Source organism: Rhinolophus sinicus, chromosome 16, assembly GCF_057876585.1.
Source record: "Rhinolophus sinicus isolate RSI-liver-muscle chromosome 16, RSI-T2T, whole genome shotgun sequence".
NCBI lineage: Eukaryota > Metazoa > Chordata > Mammalia > Chiroptera > Rhinolophidae > Rhinolophus > Rhinolophus sinicus.
In genome coordinates this window covers 188,809,163-188,829,909 of record NC_142516.1, presented here as the reverse complement: position 1 = coordinate 188,829,909, position 20,747 = coordinate 188,809,163, and the positions used below count along the sequence as shown (strand labels likewise).

At 39.9% G+C, this 20,747-nt stretch overlaps 2 protein-coding genes across 11 annotated transcripts in view; one reads left to right on the top strand and one right to left on the bottom strand.

The window, feature by feature from the left end:
* The window catches only part of MCPH1 (microcephalin 1), a 256,430-nt gene that overhangs the window by 76,324 nt on the left and 159,359 nt on the right, over positions 1-20,747 (top strand). For 8 of the 9 annotated variants that reach the window (XM_088793043.1, XM_074329290.2, XM_074329291.2 and 5 more), the window contains one exon: positions 11,288-11,365. In XM_088793043.1, the coding sequence (XP_088649169.1) occupies positions 11,288-11,365 (78 nt within the window). Of the gene's footprint in view, positions 1-11,287; positions 11,366-15,621; positions 16,105-20,747 lie in introns of those variants that run through there. The other variant, XM_074329294.2, reaches the window with a different exon arrangement.
* The window catches only part of ANGPT2 (angiopoietin 2), a 55,452-nt gene continuing 45,274 nt past the window's right edge, over positions 10,570-20,747 (bottom strand). For both annotated transcript variants that reach the window (XM_019717766.3, XM_019717765.3), the window contains exons 8-9: positions 17,268-17,398; positions 10,570-14,434 (exon numbers count right to left, since the gene is read on the bottom strand). In XM_019717766.3, the coding sequence (XP_019573325.3) occupies positions 14,274-14,434; positions 17,268-17,398 (292 nt within the window). In that variant the 3' untranslated portion in view covers positions 10,570-14,273. The remainder of the gene's footprint in view (positions 14,435-17,267; positions 17,399-20,747) is intronic.

Here is a 20,747-nt window from a genome sequence, read left to right as displayed (position 1 = left end):
GAGGGTCCATCACCGTTTGTGGACTTCAGGTCTCTACATTAGTAATTTGTTCTTTAATTTTGTAAAGGTACGAGACGCAATCTCCTTAATTCACCTGGCACAAAAAAGCAAGCACACAGGTCCTAAGGCTGAGACTTGCATGGAGGAGAGAGTCAAGATAGCTCACACTACCTAGAATTTTTACTTGAGCAACTGAAGGTAGAACAACTCAGTGGTGCCACTTACTGAGGTGGCGAATACTGGGGGAGTAACTTTTCAGGTTGGGGTACAATAAAAAAATTCTGATCCATACATATTGAGTGTGCGATTCCTATTAGACGTTCAAGTAGAGATTCTACATATCACATTAGGGGTGTGTGTGTGTGTGTGTGTGTGTGTGCGCGTGTGCGCGCGTGCGTGTGCTTAGTGCTAAATATTCATTTGGGAACTGAGTCCACAGATGGCATCTACAGCCATGGCAGTGAGGAGAGGAGTGAGCTGAGGACAAAGCCCGGGGCTGTGCCCACGTGCAGAAGTCCGAGGGAAGGGGGAGGACCGGGTGGTGACAGGTGGGACACTAGGAGACCGTGATGCTGTGACAAGAGGACTGTCTGAGGAAGGAGAGTGTGCTGGGCCATGTTGATGCTGCCGAGAGGTGACTAGCAGGAGGACAGAAGTGGGCCCTGGATTTGACTGCATGGAAGTTGTCAGACCTTGAAAACAGCACGTCTGACGACGAGGAGGGCTGACCGTGAGCAGGTGAGCAGGAAGTAAAGAGGCGGGAATGGTGCGGAGAGCTGTTTCTTCACTTCTCGGACTTATGAGAGGCACCGGTCTTGGTAGCCAGCTGGGCAACATGGCATATGATTCAAGCCTTGGGACGTGGCCAATTGAAAGACAATCGAGGTTTATTATGATGAGTTGGGAGTGGCCTTGTGAAGCACCTAAATCTATTGGCTTCCCAGAACCAAATAAAACTAGATGAAGGCCGTGTATATGGAAACAGAAGGTGCTGTGTTTGGCATGCAGTTCACATGGGGAAGGCTGAACATGAGCAAATCAGGTGGCTCAGCTCTGTTCCCACTTGTTTTTGCAGACGTGCGGCCTTGAGGGGCCGGCCACACTGCTTCCTCACTTCGTTTTGTCTAATTGGGGCAACTGAGTAGTCATTTCTTAAACCTGGAATTACCTCTTTCTCGCCTTCTGACTGGGACCTCCAGGACACATCCAAAACTCGTTTTTAGAAAAAGAACTTAGCTTTAATCAGAGCTCCACCATTATCCTCTAACCTTTGCAGCTTTCTGTTCAGTGCTTGAGTTCTCACCTCTGTTTCTGACATCACCGTTGGTAAGTGGCACAGAATATCTCAGTTTAACGTTCTTATCAGAAAATTCAACAGGATTGCGTTCTCTGGGACTTTTCGAAAATTGGCTTCAGCTACCCACCACTTAGGTGGTCATCAGTGACGATGGGGACATTGTTACCTATTCCTCCTTTTGGCTTTCTGAGCTCGGTTCCTGAGTTAAAATAGTTTGCCAGTATCATCCTACTTGAGCTCTGTTGGCGTCTGCATCCGTACCCTCTGGGAGTTAGGCTTTCGTGCTAACTCATTTGTGAAGAGAGCTGATATTAAGAAACGCCGGATTTTAGGAGACTGTTGTACATTTTGGAAAACTCATTGACAGCATTGTACACTTTGCTACCTGATACTTTTTATGTGTGATCCGCTTGATGCATTTCTCTGAAAATTCATTGCTTTGGCTGGATTCTTGAGTTCATCTTGACTTGGCCACAGATTGTACCTTGCCAAAGTACTTATACTTTAAAAAGCATTCTCCACAGAAAACTCTGTAGGCTTTTCTTTACCAGAGAATGAGAAATATGTCACTAGTAGTAATTTTGTCAACTGAAATAACAGCTTGCCTTAGGTACATGATAGATCGACTTCTTAGCTCTTTTCAACTGGTTTTTCTTCTTTTGAAAGAAAGTCTGTCTGCCTGAACCTTGAAGTTCTGCCTCACCGGTACTTTACCCAGCACAGACTCTCAGGTGGCTCCCAGGCGTGCAGACTTAGCCTCGACGCTAAATGCTTTCGTGTGATCTCTGGTTTCCGGCTCTCGTGAAGCTGGGTCCACTGAAGTGCTTCTGTCCTGCACGTGGTCAGTCCTGCCCACTCTCTGCTAAGTCACACTCCGTCGGGGAGCATCCATCAGTGAGGAGAGACACCCCTCTGCGCCTGCCTCTGTTTTGTGTAACTCTTTGATTTGGGTTTTGTTGGATAACAATGAAACAAGAAGGAATAGTATACAAATGCGTAATGTTACAAGCAGGTGTTTTTTTCTTTCTAAGTGTTTTGTAATATTCCGTGCACTATACTTGATTGAAGTGGAACATTTATTTCAATTGTTAAATTGTAAATAGTATTTTTGGTAGTAAAACTTAGAGGCAGCTGTACCTTCTTGGCACAAGGGGCTAGGACAAAGCAAAGCATGTTTCAAACATTAAAGCAGCGCCTTTTCAGCAGAGGCTGGCTCATCAGTGATTACAAGTTCTTTAAGGGCACAGATTGTATCTGTCTCTTTACACAGCCCAAGACCCAGGGTTGAACATGGAACTTAGCACTTGTTACATGAATAATGAGGATGTAGATGACTAAACGTGCTTGCTAGTTATTTTAAACATCTCAGAATTTCTTTTTGCCTATGATGAGCTAACGTTGTCATGTAAAAATATTGGACGTCAGTATAAATTCATGTAGTTCACGTGCTTCCTGTTAAGATTCATGAAAATAAGATTCCCTCGTGCTCATTTAGGAAAAAAAAAATTTTGTCACTCAAATTCATGGATTCTAAGGACAAAAAAACAGTGATTGTTCTTAGTAGCCATAATATTTGGATTATTGTCTGTGATGGTAATAATAATTTCTACTCTGTTTTCATAAAGCAAAGTGATGTTTCTGCTATTTATTTTAGTTACATTGGAATGTGTTATATTTATTTCTTTGTTTTCATTTTGATAAGAAAAATACAAGCTTGTGTTATTTATAAAGATGTTTGGACTTCACATTTAAGTACGCTGGTGAAACGCTGGGTCACCCTGGTCTTTGCTTAGCAATATGTAAAAAGGGACTAGTAGTGAGCAGTTAAGCTCTCAAATCCAAAAATAATCCATTTTCATTTTTGCAGGCTGGAAAAGATTGGGTACAATCCAGGCAGTGTAAATCTAACTTTAAAAGCCTATATACAATATAGCTAAACATTTTTGTAAGAATAGTCCAGCGTCTGTCAACAGGCGGCTGCTTCTTCCTCTTACTATCTGATGTTTAGTCTCTGTCCGCTAATATCTCTTAAACAGGGAAAAGAGTTCTTAACTACTTATTTTTAGTACTTTGTTGCTTAGCTCCTCTGTCTTGATTAAATAGGTTGTGTTAAGGTTTTGGTTTCATGCCACTTTTTTTGAGGCAGCTGAAACTATGTTTAAGACTTAAAAACATATGAATCCTTCTGGAGCTCTTATTAAAATGCAGATTCTGAGGCCATGGGTCTGGGTCCCGAGCTGCTTCATGGGCTGCCAGCTCCCAGGTGGTGTGTTAAGCTGTTGGTCCAGGAACTGAGGCTGACAGGGACGTGCCAGAGGCCACAAGCTGGGTCTGGGTGGGCATGGCGCTGCTTCAAAACAATGTGCATTTTCATCACAGGAAATGTGTAGTCCTGCGCTGTCTTGTCAGGAGATTCACACATGCTCTCTCAGCTTGTCAGTACAGTAATCCCTGGGGAAACTGGGACTCGAATTTATTCAATTCTCGAGTATTACTTAAGTTTTAGTAAACTGCTCATTGTCACAGGACTTGAAAATGGTGAATTTTGAGTTTGAATTGAGCTTTTCCTTACTTCATAGCCCACGCTCTTTCTGGCATCTACTTCCAGAGTTGGCCTAGAGAATATATTTACCTTCTGTGGCCTTAAACTTGGGTGTCTTCATCCCATGATTGCATACCACCTACGTGGGTTTAAAAGGTGAACTGATAAGAGAGTGAGTTTTCGTGCTAACCTTGCCCCTTACTAGTTGTGTGACGAGTAAGGCAGTTCGAGTCTCTAAGCCTCAGTTTCATTATCTAAATAAAGTGCCCAATAAACACTCAATAACTACTAATTACTGTTATTATCAAACAAACATTGTTTGGCACCTGTCAGTCATCTTCATTCAAATCATCACTTGAATGAACCTTGAAAACATTATGCCCAGTGAGAGAAGCTGGACACACAGGTCACATGTTGTGTGGTCGCTTTCCTGTGAAATGTCTGTCATAGGCAAACCCACTGAGATTCAAAGCCGATGAGTGGTTACCAGGAGGGGAGAGAGATCAGTGACCACTTAGTGGGTGCAGAGTGTGTTCCTGGGGTGATTAAAAAGTTCTGAAACTAGAAAGAAGTGGTGCTCGTACAACATTGTGAATGTGCTAAATGTCACTGAGTTGTACACTTTAAAATGGTTAGTTGTATATTATGGGAATTTCACCACAATTGAAAGAAATTATATATGGGAAATTGCTTCACTGAGGCAGGCATTGCATCTACTGAATCGGTTTGTATTTTTAAATTACTTTATGGAATTATAGAAAGCATTTCTTGATGTTCTGAGATGTGTTGGAAATACAGAGGAATGGCTTATTTTGGAACAAATATTATTATTGCCTTGAAACGTCGCCAGTTCAAGTTGGTCTTTTTGGAAGACTAGACCTCCTCTGTTTTCTGGCTCCAAAGTATTCAGGACATAAGCACCCTTTTATTTGTTAATAAAAATTGTGCTATTGATTGCCCTGATTTTTTTTTCTCTCCCAAAGTTTAACCTAGAAATAACTTCCTTGCCACAACTATTTCATTAACTGCATGTATATGTTTGTAATTTATAATGATGTATAATATTTTTATGAGACACACAGGTTAAGTAACTCACCTCTTGTCACAAAGCTAGAAAGAGATGGAGATTGGGGCAACCCAGCATCCTGGGTTCTGTGTTCTTAACTAGTACACTATACAGTCTAGTATGGTCTAGTTGTAGAAGAAACAAATATTACCCTCCCCCTGGAAAAAAAATAAAACCAATATTACATAGTAACAAATTCTCTTAATGTTTTGTTTTTTGAGAAAAATAAATTACCCTTATAAATGAGACAAAGAACCTGTAAAATATGACGAGAAAAATATTTTTAATGTGATTTTTGTAATTTTGCTGTGAGCTTAAAATAGTGACAAATTATTAATTACTATTTTTTAATTTCTTCTATAGGAAAGAAAAGATTTACAAATGCTGAATATATGTCTCGATACCTCTATAAACTCTTAACAACCAAATATTTCTTCCTGCAGTTGGTAGAGGAAAGGATGGGTAGGGCAGAGCGTAATGAAGACGGCCCCAATCACTGCTCAGTGATTCAAGTAGAGAATAACTTGAATCTCATACTTTTGAACTGTTTGAAATTAACTAGTTTCCCATGGGTAGCACAAGTTTCTGTCAGATTTGATTTTAATTAATTAGCTGGTGTTTGTGCAATATAAATTCCTTTGTATGCAAAGAATATTGTTGACATTTCCCACAGAGAAAGCCCTTTTTTTTTCTCTTTCCTGCTATGTTCTCAAAGGTATTCTTAGTACCACAACTGCTGTTGAATTTAACAGTTATATATGGTAGGTGGTATGCTCTGGAGACAGGTCCAAAAACAATGATTGATTTAGTTGGCTATTTAGAAACTTGGAATAAACTCAATATTACAATTACAATAAGAAACTGAGCGTTAATAAATGTTTTCAACACGATCAGTAATGCTCTCCAGTGAGTTAAGTCAGCTTCATATTGCAGTTGTAATTTTCATACCAATAGTGAATCATCATCATATGGGTGATTGATTTTTCCATTGCAACCTAAAATCCCTCATACAGGCCGCTCTTTCTTTAATAACAACCTTCTCTCATCACTTACATATTGAAATATTTCTGTATTGTTTTCCCTCACTTAAATTTTTTTGAGAAGTCAAAAATTAAGGATACCTTGTTTAGTAATTTTACTTTTTAAATACTTTGAGTAAATTACATTTTTTTAGCTGAAGAAACTTCTTAGGCAATTAAAATATTAAGAAATTAAGGTGAAAAATAATTTTATGGGTTCTGGTTTGGAAAGTGGCATTTACTAATGTTGAGCTATAGTACTTTTGATAACTCAGAATTTTCTAATTATTCTTTGGGGATAGGAAGTTGAAGCAGCTAATGAAAGTACCATGACCACTAGCCAACAGCAGTACTAGAAAACAATCTATACTTTATTTTACTTTGAAACAAAAGTTAAAAGATTAAGCAACAAAACCTGTGCTTTCCATAGAAACCTTAATTTATACACAAGAACACTTTGGTTTTATTGTGTCCTGTTACTATTATAAGCCAAATTAGCCTGCCTCACAAAGTAGTTCAAGCAACTTTAATGCTGTCACTATTCCTCTTCTGCATTATGCTGGAAGTCCTCGCCAGTGCAATAAGGCAAGAAAAAATATATATGCATACAGATTGGAAAAGGAAGAAATAAAACCGTCCATTCATGGGAAACATGATTGTCTATGTAGAAAACAGCAGCAGAGCTACAAAAAGTTTCCACAACTCGTAGATTGAGTTCAGTAATATTACAGGATTCAAGGTCAGTATACAAAATTCAGTTACACTTCTGCGTACTAGCAATGAACAACTGTAATTCTAATTTTTTAAAAAATCCCATTTATATTAGTATCTCCAACATTGAAATACTTCAGTTTAAATCTGACAAAATATTTGCAGAATCTGTTTGCTCAAAACTACAAAATTCGTATGAAAGAAATCAAAGAAGACCTAAATTAGTGGAGAGAAATACTGTGTTTATGAGTTGGGAAACGCAATATTTTCTAACCTGTTGGTTCTCCCTATTTTGAGCTATAGCTTCAACTCAGTTCCAATTAGAAGCCCCGCACAATGTTTTTGTAGATGTTGACAAGCCGGTTCTAGTGGGCAAAGCACTTTTACAACAGAAGAGCAAAGTTGGAGACTCACACAATAGAGGAATCTAGGTGACGGGTAAATGAGAACTCTCAGTACTAGCTGGGAAACTCTTTTGTAAGTCTAAAATTTTCCAAAATAACATGTTTGAAAAATCAATATAATTTATGAGGCTGTAATAAAAAGTGGCTCTGCCTGCTCTGTCGTTTTCCAGCCCAATTCTAACTCTTAAAAGAGCCTTCTGATGTTTTTACCTGCATACTTCTAAATAAAATGCTTTTCCTACCATTTTTTAATTTTTCACTTATAGACATTATGGAAGATTAAAATATGACCATATAGCTTCCACAACTACCTACACCTCCCCTCCCTCATCTACCCAATATGGTTCTCATTTTTGTTTCAAGTTTTATATATCCATATGAACACACGCCCACAGTCACACATACACTCACAAATATGGGTGATTATGTGAATACTATTTGAGCTGAGCCATATAAAGTACTATGATTCTATTTCCTTTCTAGTAATTTTTGTTTGTTTTTTCCCTGAGCTAATCATTAACAAGTACTTGATTGCTTAGTTTTCTATGTACCTACCACTAATTTACTGCAAAAATTTCTAAAAGCATTATAATTCTTCTCTCAAATCTGGTTACACACCGGATAATCTTCCAATCCCATGTATTTTTCTTGGCGACACCACCCACGAACCGACTGGTTCTTTCTAGGTCTATAGAACAGTTGTTATCCTGGGACTTCCCGTCAGTGTGATCCCAGGAACGCCCTTATTGTTTGGTTTGGCCTATGTTTTCATTCTAGAGACTTATCCAATGGGTGTAAAATCATGTGTAATAATGAGGCACTGAAAAGCTCATTGAAACGTTTGTGCCTGAGTGGCGTATAGATAATGTGATGTGGATGGAGGTGTTTGATTGAAGGAGGTCCAAGTCTTAGTATTTGCATGTCTTTCATTTCCTGGGCTGATCACTGTCCCCAGAAAAGAACGCCCATGTCCTGGCCTAGGGTCTGTGCTGGTGTCTGGGATGAGGGCCGTGCTGGAGAAGTTTTCTCTTTACTTCCCACCATCACTCCCAGGAATACCCATCTGATTGTATTTTGTCTTGTTCTAGAGGAGGGTGGGCTGGGGTGGGGGTAGGACATTCCTCCTTTTTATCCTGCTCTACACCCCGTTTTTCAGACGTATGTTGTGCCACCCATTTCTGTCTTTCTAGGAATCTGAGGAGATAATTGGATGCTTCCTATTGACTTCCTTGTTGTAGATACTTACATTCAAGCTTTCTTTGCCCTACTGTCAGTTACCATTTATCTACCTGCTTTGCAACTTCCAAAATGTCATCGTATTTCATCTACTGCGGACTCTTTTCCCATTGCTTTTAATTCTGTCATTTTAGTTGAGTATTGGAATCTGGTGAAGATGCTATTTTGCTGTTTAGCCACAGTGAGTTCATTTTCTTCCCTGTGTAGGAAGCTGTTCCTGCATTTGACAGCGGTGCCATTTTCTGGCTTGGCTTTGTGGTAGCTGCGATGCCTCATGCTGTCCGAGCAGAAGGATTAGACGTACACAGAACAAGTAGACCATGTGTATTGTGCCTGGTCTGGATCTAACTGCATATTCAGTCCTGCTTCATGGAAAGTTGTCTCATCAGTAGCTGTTAATCTAATGATAAGACAAGAAAATGGTTCCTACTTAAACACATCAAGGGTTACATTTATGAATGACCATTTTGAAGTGTCAAAAATACATTCATTTGCAGTGGATGCTGAACTAACTTGGCCCTCATTGTTAAGGCTCTTAAACATGGGATTAGATCTTCTGTGTTCATTCACCCCATTCCTTGTTTTGTTTAGCTTCTTAGTTATTTTTGGTCTATCCACATATATTATAGGAAATATATCAGATTAGTTTTTTATTTTTAAGGTCACTTACAGCCTTAACTGTTATTTTGAAAACTGTATTTTCCCTATTTTGAACATTCGATAAGGCAAAGGTAAGTTGGGCTAATGAAGGTACTAAAGCAAAAAGTTTGTAATTTTTTTCTGTAATATGTTTTTTATTTGATTTCCTTACAATCAAATTAATGTTCTCTGCTATCTCTTTACATTATTTATTCCTGGGATACCTATTAAAATGAAATTTATTAATTCATCAAAATTCTATTTAGATGCCTTACGGTTTTATTTTCATAGCGTTTAGAAGTCGACACATTCAACGAACATAATTTTTTTCCAAGAGGTTGTTTAAATGCAGTTGGCATTTTGATGGGGTTTATATCTGAACTCAAATTCCACTTACATAATTGAGACTGGTTCCCTGGACTCTCTCACTGGTACACTGTGTTTCTCACTGTACTATGTCTCTACATTGCCTCATATTTTAAATGAACCTGGTTTTAAAACTACTTACATTTTATTTCCTGGCGAATTGTATGTATTTGTAGGGAATCACACATATTGCTAGTGTGTGTCTATAAATGATAGTAAGTAAGGTAAACACTGTTATTTAAATGTTTTTAACCACCCATAAAGAGCCAGGGAGAAATGTGATTTCGTGTAGGCTTACCAGTTTTCTAATACCTTCTTTCATTGAACTTATCAAGATAAGTCGTTTTGTTTTTATAACGTTGGTTAGGCCATAAAAACCAGGGGGCAACAGAAACTGAAATGACAAAATGCTTGTGTACACACAGATCTAACTGAAGTTTGAACAGGGTCCCTGAGAACACAGCTTGTTACTTTCTCTCTCTCTCTAATGGATACAGATTTTCCCTCCAGTTGCATTATATCATCTTGGGCCCAACACCCTGGGAGCTATTTTCCTGTCTTTTCTGGCTTGACTTCCGATTCTCCTGCCCAACAGTTCTTTTGCCACGTGCCAATGCCCCCAAGCACATGGGGATGGAAACTGAGTATCTGTGATACCTCACCATAGGGATCCAACCAGCCCCGTTTTCCTAGCACGTCTTCCAAAGCACCCTCCTCTCCAGCCAAAAAAGAAAAAAAATCCACCTCCTACTTTAATCCTATCTTGGCACATGGTACTCTCTCTGTGCTGGGGTACCCTCTCCCCTTCTCTCTCTCTCTCTCAGGTGGGTTTGCGTTTATTACCAGGACCCAATGTGGGACCTTATTCGTGGTCGCTCTCAGTAAGTTGTTCACAGATGAACGGATAGTGAGCAGAAGGAAATAGTTGTTGAAAAAATAAATGAGTCTGTTTAAAGTAGAGTCCAGGCCAGCACCAGGAAGTAGCATTCAGATTCTACATCCCGTTCTCATCTTTATTCCACTGTCACACTCACTTTTTCTTTGAAACAAAAAATTGCTGTCTCGTGTTAGATGAGTACGAGCTTTAATATATTATAAAAAGGGAAGTATTTAAGACTGGTTTCCCGTAGGTGGTTCTGAATCTTAGGAACTACCGAAAAGGAAGAGTTAGGCCTCATTTCCAGTAATTCAGCAAAAAGAACTCTATGTAGTTACTCTAGAAAAAAAGAATGGATTCACAGAATGTAAGAAATGAAATTGCAGATAAGGGATAAATGTGAGTCATGTCGTTCAGTTTGATTATTTTAATTGTAGAATTCTGGTGCATAGAAACAGGTTTTTAGGGAGTTCGGTCATAGAGCAGAGATGACTGTAGAATTTCAAACATTGTTGAATTAAAATGAAAACATGGTCTTAATCATTTAAAAATGTGTGGGTTCAAAAATGACGATGACGACAACGATGATGATGATGAAAGTTTACTTATGAGACATTTTACTCTTCAAAAGTCTGGGAGGGATTTTCAAATGTGTATGGAGAACTTCTGAAAATATTAGCTAATGTTGTAAACACAGTCACACTCTAATGGTTGCTTTTTTAATTTAGGCTTATGTCTGTCTTCTATTTTTTTTTTAATTAATAAGATTCTAGAATATTTACTGAGGATTGTCTATAATGCCTCCTTAAATTGGAAACTTGGAATAAAAAATATATATATGTACATAGTATTTCATATGTTTAGAAGTTGGGTGATGTTTAGTATTTGGCCTCACATGAGACTTTTTTTTAACTGTTTATTAATATTCATAACATTTAAGCAGCCTGAAGATTCTGACGGCACTTTGGTATTCAAGACACATCTGCTTCAGATCTATGGAATGTGTAGTCACTGCTGTTTTTTGAGTCATTGTGTTTTGTTTTTGCTCTATCTATCTTCAAAGTGGTTTATTGCTCACTAAGAGCCTAATAAACCCATTAAAAGTTCTGTGTGTTTTGTGTCAAATGCAGGTACTGTGGTCTTTGGAGCTGGGTCACTGGATTTCCGAGGAACCGTTTGAACTTTCTGACTCCTTCCCTGCAGCTCCTGTAAGTCAGATGTTATTTTATTTATACATTTTGGTATTCTCAGGAAATTACCATTAGCATAGATATGACTCAAGTTTTTATTAAATCAAATGTGATGATGCTCATAACTAAAAAGACATATTCACAGAACTTAACACTTTTTATCTATTTATTTGTGGGGAAAAAAAATGTGAGAATGTGAGAACATTCTGCAAAACGTTTTGAGGAATACAGAGCCCCAAATTTTTCATTACAGAAGTCCTCAGGATTGAGAAAAACAAAAATGAGAAAAAAATAGATTGTTGAGACAGTAATATTATATCTTGCATACAGCTTTAGAAGATAAATTCTGTTACTCTGAATAGAGATAGAACTGATAGGTATAAAAATTGTGGCCTGCTAGCATTAGACGTGGTCTTTGTGCTTTGATGTTTTCCTAAACTCAGCTTCAACTTAACTGACTTTTAAGTACTTGAAATGCTAATGGAAAAGTTCCAGGTCCTAATTTTTTTGAAGATTACGTAATAATTTAGTAGATAATTTCAGGTTTACTTGGAAGCAGGATTATGCAGAAGCTGGCTTTCATTTCCAGAAATGTTAACTGGTTTGTGACAGTTTATTCTTTCAAAAAATTAGTATTAGTTTGGTGCAAACGTAATTGCAGTTTTTGCAATTATTTTTAAATTTTTAAACCACAATTACTTTTGCACCAACCTAATAGCTGAAAGATAAATGGTGATTTTTTGCAACCAATCTTCATGGATTTTGGTTGTTTGAGTATGCCATGTGACTATCACATGACAACAAGTTGAACTCTGCCCTTAATCACTATGGTTCTCTAGGTTGTTGAGTTGTTTTGTTTTCATTTTTAAGATTACTGTTTTGATTTCCTGTCAACTCTATAAATGTTTTCTTAAGGAGAGAAAAAATTCCTCTCAGCAAGATGCTTTGTTTGAAATACCATGTAAGGAATTGAAGCGTAGAATAAAAACACAAATTCCCCCTATCCTCTGTCTAACGAGAGTGTATGTAACCTGAATAACATAGTGCGGTTTATCTTTGAAGTTCATTTAACCTGCCTCCATGGGCAAGTGATACAAATTATTTTGTTGGCAATTTTTCCTGTATCATCATTTCTCTGTCTCAGTATCTGCCATATGGTCTTGACATATCATAGAAACTTATTATTTCCTTTAAACCAGTAATATTTTCTTATTATCAGATTTTTTTAACTTGATACAAAGCTGATACCTCTGTTGAATTTATGAAACATTCTTAAATGTAATAAAACGAGGAGGTTTTTTACTCAGTTAATATGCTTGTTGAGAAAGTACAGCATGCTGGGGAAAGCAGAGCTTCTGAGTCTTCCAAAGTCCATAAATTGACTCAACACACATAGCATGGTAGGTGTTCCAAAACTGAGTTGTGGTGAGAGTGGGGTGGGCATGTAGGGGTGAAATAAATAAGAAATATGGAATAAAGAAAAAAAAGTGTAGAATGGGATAAGGTGAAGACAGGCATAAATGCTGGTTGTAAATTTGACTCTAAGCTTCCTAGCACGTGACTCGAAAGCAAATATATAAGAAATCCCTTCTAAATTATAAAGCCTACACACATGTTCATTAGTGTTCTGAAAACTTCTGGGTTAAAAGTCTAGAAATTTAAGGTTGTGCGGTCCTGACCTTAACTCCAAGCTCTCAAAATTTTCTGTACCCATATGAATACACTATAAATATCAGGTTTGTTTTTGGACTTCAAAATACTTCTTTAAAAAGTTTTCTGGTAGACATTTAAAAAAAATTCTTACTGATACAAATTGTTTTTTTCCTTAAATAACTTCAGGGCGATTCTAGCCCGAGAAGTATAGCATTGTACATGCATTAACGGAAAGGGGTTTCTCAGCCACTAATTGCAGCCTAGTTCTCTAGAATGTATCTTACTAGAAGAGGAAAAAGACCTCTGTATTAGAATAGTAAGTGAAAGATAGTGAAGTCTCTTTGTATAATGTATACAAAGAAATGTATAATTTTCTCCTCGTCATGTAGAATTTTCCTTGTCATGAGGCACAATCGGTTATTTTGGAATCAAATTACAAAATTGTAAATATTAGCATAAAAGTTAAATGTAGTCATATCGGCTAATAAGTTATAATTAATTACTAAAAATACCTTCATATTTAACAACCAGGCAAGGAAAAAAAAAATAGTACAATCTTTACATAAACTAAAAGAACATCCTGGAAGATCCTGGAAGTTTTCACCATCTAAACTTGAAGTCTATATTTGAGCATTAACTTAAAACTAAGCTGGCGACACATATGTAAATAGGCTGTTTTCAAATGAAAATTTAAAGCATCTAAGAGGAGGAGCAAAAATACATTAACTATGTTTTTCCTTCTCCAAATATGAAACTGCTAATAACCACTTCTCAGAAAATCCCTGAATATGTAATATATTTGCATGGCTTAGAGAATTTTTCCTTCCTTTTAGTTAAGCTAGGGATGCTGAATTGAGGACATGTGGATATTTACACAGTCCATGAACAGTGCTTAGAAGAATGCACTTCCAAGATTATCTCTCCTCTATAGCCTAAGTGTTCTGTTTTCCAGTTATTTACTGATGCACTCGCACATGACATTCTTGGCTGTGACAACAGAGTCTGCACACTGTCAGTCTCATCTGCCAGCTTAAATTCATCTTCACACAGATGTTCTCCCAGGTCACAAGGTGAAGGTTCAGGGTTGTGCTTTGGTTCCTCGAGGGCTGCAGGTGCCAGTGGTGAAGTGTACGGGGCTCTGAGGTGGGGCCCTGTGGAGCATGTGACTGTCTGAGGTGGCCGGGGAGACAGAATGCAGCTGTGTCTTGTAGAGCTCCGGGAGTACGTCTCTGAAACCAGTACAGTCCACCATCCCTAGGGTGTGTGCCGGCATTTAGAAATCCGCCGGTCGGATCATCATGGCTGTGGCCTTGAGTGAGTAGCCTGACCCTTTCCAGTAGTACCACTTAATGCCATTGAACTTGTTTGTGTTCTGCCTCTGTGGGTAGTACATTCCGTTCAAGTTGGAAGGACCGCATGCATCAAACCACCAGCCTGTGAAAGTAAAACACAGAAGGAATTAGGAAGTAGGTGCCCCTGACTGTCTCACCCAGAGTTACAAGTCCTCGGCTAATCCACAAGTCACATTCCATGCATGTTAAATAGGCGGATTCTCCTGCGCGCAGCATGTGTGGGAAGTTTGGCTGTCCACCCTTAACGCTGCTTGGACCACAGATCCATTGTGGCGGATGTCGTTACAAGCTTTCTCACTGCTTTTCTCTTGTGCTGTGTGGGAAGCCCAGTCAGCCATCGCAGTGACGAGGGGCCGCCCCCCACAATCCTGATCTGGCAAGCACGTGGTGGGATGGACAGTGTGGATGTGTCAAAACCGGGGACTTACTAGACGGCTCTCCTTGGGCCAGGCTGCCTTTGCAGCCCCAACAACACAGCAGGCTGGGCTGATTCAGCCTTCCTTCTCCCTACCAAAGCAACTCTTTTTGTTTAAAATATAGCCCCAAATTTTAAGTACCCAGTGGGGCTGGATAAAAGGGAATTTTTAAGCCCCAGAGACAGAAAGAAAATATAAAGCTGTAGTGGTGTGCTCACTGAGGTAAAGCCAGGGGACAGAGCTGAGTGTGTGGCACAGCAGGGTCGGGGTGGGTCCACAGCCACCCCTGAATGGTTCCACTTGGGGTGGCCATTACGGCGCTTACCCGGAAACAAGAGCATGCCAGAGGCCCTAGGTTTGCCGGGGAGGGAATGGCTTCAGTCTGCATGCATTGATCTAAATACATCTTAAAACACTGTGTTGTCAGAAGGACACATACAGCATGATGCAATTTATATAAAAGTTTAAAATAGAGAAAACAATAACAGAAGTATTATTGATGTCTTCCATATAGTAAGATAAGTAAATACGGTGAATGAACCTCAATTCAGTGGTTAGCTCAGGGGCAAGTGTTGGGAGAACGGCTTTAGTTATCTCTGAACGTTTTATTTCTTTAAGAAATATTCTTATGCTATATTTATGTTATGTTCCGTTACGTTATTTACCCATCGGACTGTGATCACCCGTTATTTCATCCAGGTGCCTAATTCTTTCCTGATGGTAGCAGTTCCATGACTTGAGTTGAATTTGATTAAGACATTTGTGTTTTATTCGGAATCCTTCAAAATATTCAGGAATAGTCCAGATTTATAGATGAGCCCGTTCTGAAGCCTGTTTTCTGACTTAACTCTAGAATTCCCTGCCCATGCACCCGTCTGGCTGATTGCTGGCTGGCTTCTCCGTGGTCCAGGCCAAGGGTCAGGAGCCGACTTCCTTGTAGTAGGAACCACTCTATTTTCTCTCTTGGGATACATTTCTTCTACCCCGTCTCTTTTCTACTTCCACGCTCAGCCCTAAATCTTGATTTGAGTAAATAAATATATCATTTCTTTGGTTATTAATGCACTTCTCTCTTGAGCAGACAGCTGCGTTCAGTATGGAAATGGCAGACAGGAAAAAAGGATTGGATATATTTGGCCCCCCTACCCCACATTTCCCCTTTTTATTGGCTTTAAAAAGGGTTATTGTGGTAGGACGAGGGCTACAGGCAGCTTTTACACGTCAAAATAATAGCTTTCTCTCATTGACATAATTAGTGAAATAATTATGGCTAATAGAGAAGACCTGTATTGCAAACGTATTTTTATATGTAAATATATTGTCTAAGGAACCACAGGATTGATTTTTGTAATGAAGTTTGATATTCTCAATATTAATTTAAAGAATGAAACCTTCTGCATTTCAAATTATTTTCATAAATAAATCCTTTTGACTGTAAACAGTTCTTAACTGAAGCACAGACATGCGATAAGCTTGGATCTTTTACTTGTTTATACAGTACCTTATGTCTACAAAATATTGACCTTAGCTCTTACCATGGGTTTCCCTGGGTGAGTAATGAGTGAGTTTTTGGTATCCAATTTAAGGTCCCTGCAAATTAAGCCTACCAGTTTGCTGTGTGCAACCACACGGCACCATTGGCAGAGCTCATCCGTGTTTTAAGTCTTCCAGTGTTTTAAGAACTAACTTGACAGCATTTGTCAGACTGTTTTCGTATCTTGGTTCCTATTAACTAGTTCCAGCTATTCAGTTTGTAAACTTTTAGAAATCCAATGTTGGTTCTTCTCATTGCCCTCTTGAATGTTTCTGAATAGGAATCTAGCCATTGTAAGTGACTGTTTTAACAGGCGTTGGCCCATGGTTATGTTTTTCATCTTTTTAAAGCAGTCTGACGTGAAAGGTAGAAAATAAGAACCTGAAAATAAAAGTCTAATATAAAGTGGACAATAAGTTATTTCAACTTGTGCCCTAAAAAGGCAGGTTAGTTAGGTAGTTTTTTGTGTGTTTATGCATATTTACTATATATTAATGAAATCCTTTTAAAAAGATAACTGAAAATTCCTTGTTTGAACGATAAATTATCAACTGGAAACATTTCTATAGTAATAAACCTGTATCACTATTTTGGGTGACAGTTTGAATATTTAACCTTTTTAATAAAGCAAAATGAAATAAGGCCGTCGGTGTGATTCTGATTCTCGGCGAGCACAGACTCAGGAGAGCTTGCTGACTATCACGTGCCGCTTTTGCCCCCCTTGCGAGGGCAGGTCCAGGAGAGATGCAGCCCCCAGCTGACAGTTCTAGCTGAGCAACACATTCTAGCTTAACATTCAACCTTCTGAAAGAGTGAAGAACAAACCTCCCTGTACCAAGCAAGCATGTCTATTTATGAACTTTGGACATCGTCACCGACCACAGGTGGAAGTCCAAAGAGCCAGCCTTTCCCTCTATCAGACGCGTCCTTGCCAATACAAATAGGAAGAGAGAAAAGCATCCCACCTCCGGTGAGCATTTGTGAACATTTGCAAATACATTTGTCGTTGTCCGAGTCCTTTGTGCTAAAATCATTTCCTGGTTGGCTGATGCTGCTTATTTTGCCGGCTGTCCCCGTAAGTCCTTTAAGGTGAATCCTGTAAACATGCAAGGGGGGTGGGGGTGTGGGGTGGAGAGAGAGAAAGAACGTTAATTGGCTTGGGCTGTCAATTTACTGTAGTGGAAAATTTTTTACAATGAAGAATTCCATTCTACTGAAAGGCATTCTCTGCTGCTTAATGCACTAATGCATACTCTGGACAAAATATGTTTGCACTGGTATAAACAGGAACCAACTTATCATCAAATCCTTAGGCAAAGAGGAATGTTTTCATGAAACCTTCAGCGCATATCACTTGCGCAAGCATCAGCAGAGACTTCAGGGCCCTTTAATTTATTTTCCTGCTGCTCTCAGATAAACACAAGAGGGGAAACAAGCATGAGAGGGTCCTCTCTGCAGGTCTGCAGGCATCACTCAGACAGAAATGAGTCTGGAGATGGCTGGACAATTTCAAACATCAGTATTTTCCATGGAGGGGGTGGGAAGCCAGCAGGCAACCAGGAACGGTGATGGAATTTGGAGTACGAGTCTACAGAACCAAGTAGAAAATAAATCTTTATGGCTGCTTTGCCTTGTTTCTGTACATTATTGTAATAAGCTTGCTAGACACGGAGAAAGGAATAAATGTGCTAATAAGTTAGACACTAGAAAACAGCCCACATTTTAGGAGGTTGCAAGTCTGGCTTGCCCCAGAGATGCGTGTGCCAGCGAGGTGAATGGGAGGGAAGGAGAAGGTATGTGAGCCCAGGACAGCTGAGAGCAGGGTTCCACAGGACTGACAGGGCGTGGCTGGCAGAGTGAGAGTTCCTGGGTTGCTCCATGGCGTGTGAGAGCCTGGGGCATCAAGGCCTGCCATCCCGGGACCCTACAACTCTCAGTGTAACACCTGCTCACATTTGCCAACCGCTACCTCGGAAGGAGTATCGTTTCCCAGAATTCATGTTGGCACAGAGGGTGGAGAAGAGAGGAAAAGTTCACAGGGGAGCTTTTGTGCCTTCCATGCCCCCACCAACCTGAGAGGCTGGTGTTCCCCATTTTTACATGTCAGTGGTTGAGGTTCAGACATAGGAACTCTTCCAAAGTCACCTCTTGTACGGGGTAGAGCCGGGCTGGCTGTGGATGCCCCTCACTGCGCCCTCAGGGTTCCACCCTGGGGCACACCTTCCCAGGGGTGACTGTTTATTGAAGAAAAGATTGTGCAAGATGGGGGTGGGGGGAGTGTGTCAAAGGGAGCTGCACAAGGCACTGGCCCTAAGTAACTTTCGTGTTCACGACTGAGACCTAAAATGGCTTTTAATGTTGTGTCTCTAGAAACTTCCTCATAAGGCACTGACTGAGTTTCTGAGTGTCAGTGTCACCTTCATGTTTCAGAGATACCCCCGGCCCCTAGCACAGCCCCTGAAGGCCGCTGCCAAGCGGTCCCCTGAGCTTCACTCCTCATGGATTCTGAAGCACTTTGGTTTCCATCCAGACCTGTTGGTTATCATAGATAGCACTGAGATAAACTTCTTCCCTCGCTTCTCTGCCTGTTAACTCTCCTGTCTTCTCGGAACAATGGCAGTTCTCAGGGGACTCATTAAATTTCCCCAAAGGGCAGCAAAGTAAGAGAGAGTACTATTTTTTATTAGGCTCTGTTAGAAAGGTTCTGTAATTTTCGATCCTTCTATTGTATGGCCCATTGGTTTAAAGTTGCTTTCCTTAAAAATGTGGTTACTAAGAATACCTATGTTCTTGAAATTGCTTTAATTTGGTATCAGCTGCTTTGAAAGAACAGTGGAGTGAAGGCAGAGGTAATGCCACCATTTAATAATTAAATCTCAGTGTTTGTGTAGAACTGCCAGAATGTTTGTGAAAAGTGACCAACCAATTTTTAAGGTTTAATGTACAAACAGCTTTTAGTTTAAGTAAAAAGACTCATAGTCTATTGAAGCATTTATCCATTCCTTATAGGATGTATTTTTCAGTTTTCCAATATTTGGGGAACATTTCTTTAGAATAAAACAACTCAGCCGCTACACACACTTGACGTCCTGGAACATTTGTAGTTTTTCTAAGTTTTAGTCACATAATAGTTCTCTTATCACATTGACATGTTTTATTAGGATACTAATTTTTTCCAGTGTAGTATCTGTCTTAGACTGCCAAGTAAATAAAACTGAGCTTTAGACGAGTGTGTGCTTTTTTAAATGGCATATCCAAAAATTGATTACGTTTCTAAAGGAAATATCTGTTAAGAACCATCTATCTCAGATTAAAATATTTTTATGTCAGCATACAAGGGTAATGACCCGTTTTATAAAATCCTCTTATGTAAACAGCCTAATCCTTAATTTTTTTTCTCTTTTTTTTTTCTTTTTAATTCCTCTGTTATAGATTCCTAACTGTTGCCAATTGAAAACATATTTAGCTTGGAAGTAAAAGAGTGACCAACCACTTGTGCCTAAAAATTCATTGAAGTTTTGCTCTCTTTGGAGTCAACTGGAGCTGCAGTGAGGCCCAAACACCTAGGTTTTCATTCATCTGAGTTGTAGCTTCTCCCAGAGAGCCCTGCTTTTCCTATGATGACGATGTGTGGACTGTTTCACTGACGGTTTAGAAGTCATGTCAGTGCTTGTCAGAATTATCGTATCCGCTGCTACAAAGCAGGACATACTGGACATTATACAGTTTTCAGGTAGTGGTCCAGGCAAGCTGATTTTAGCCCCCTTTTTCTGTGCTGTCCACTGTGACCAGCCCCTAGGAAGCCAGCTCAGGGACTCTGAAATGCTGTTTATATTCCAAACTATTCAGCTCTTGGCATTTCTACTGAGCAGTGTGTGTAAGTTGGGCATGAATAGACCGAGACAGGGCTGTTTTCGGCGGTGACCTCAGAGTGGGTGTTTCACAGCGTGTGCTCCACGGTCAGCACCACCCATCTGTGCTCCTCCTTCGGATGTCTGCACGGCTGTGTTGGTGACTGAAGCATTTGTCGTGCCCTCAGACCAACTGCTAGGGTGCCGCCCGGCTGTCTCCCTTCTCTCTCATCCCCGTCGCACATGCACGTCGGAGGCCCTGTTTATCTAACAGCATGTACATGTGTGCTTTGTCTGTGCGCGCCTTACACCGTAGATTGTCACGGGCCTAGCCTTTCAGTCCCTTTGCAGCTCCCGTCTCTGCTCTCGGGGCGTTTTAGAGCCTGAAAGTCAATTACGCGTCAAGGTCGCCCGTGCTCGTCTTGGAACTGTCGCGATTAGCACGGCCAGGGGGGTGGATACGGTGAATACGAAGGGAGAGCTGCTGCCTGGCTGTTCTTTGCACTGCAGAGGGCAGCGGGGTGGGCTCGCCATCCGTCCCTCCTCACTCTGCCTCTCTGATACATGGCACCTCATCCCGACTTTGGGACGGTA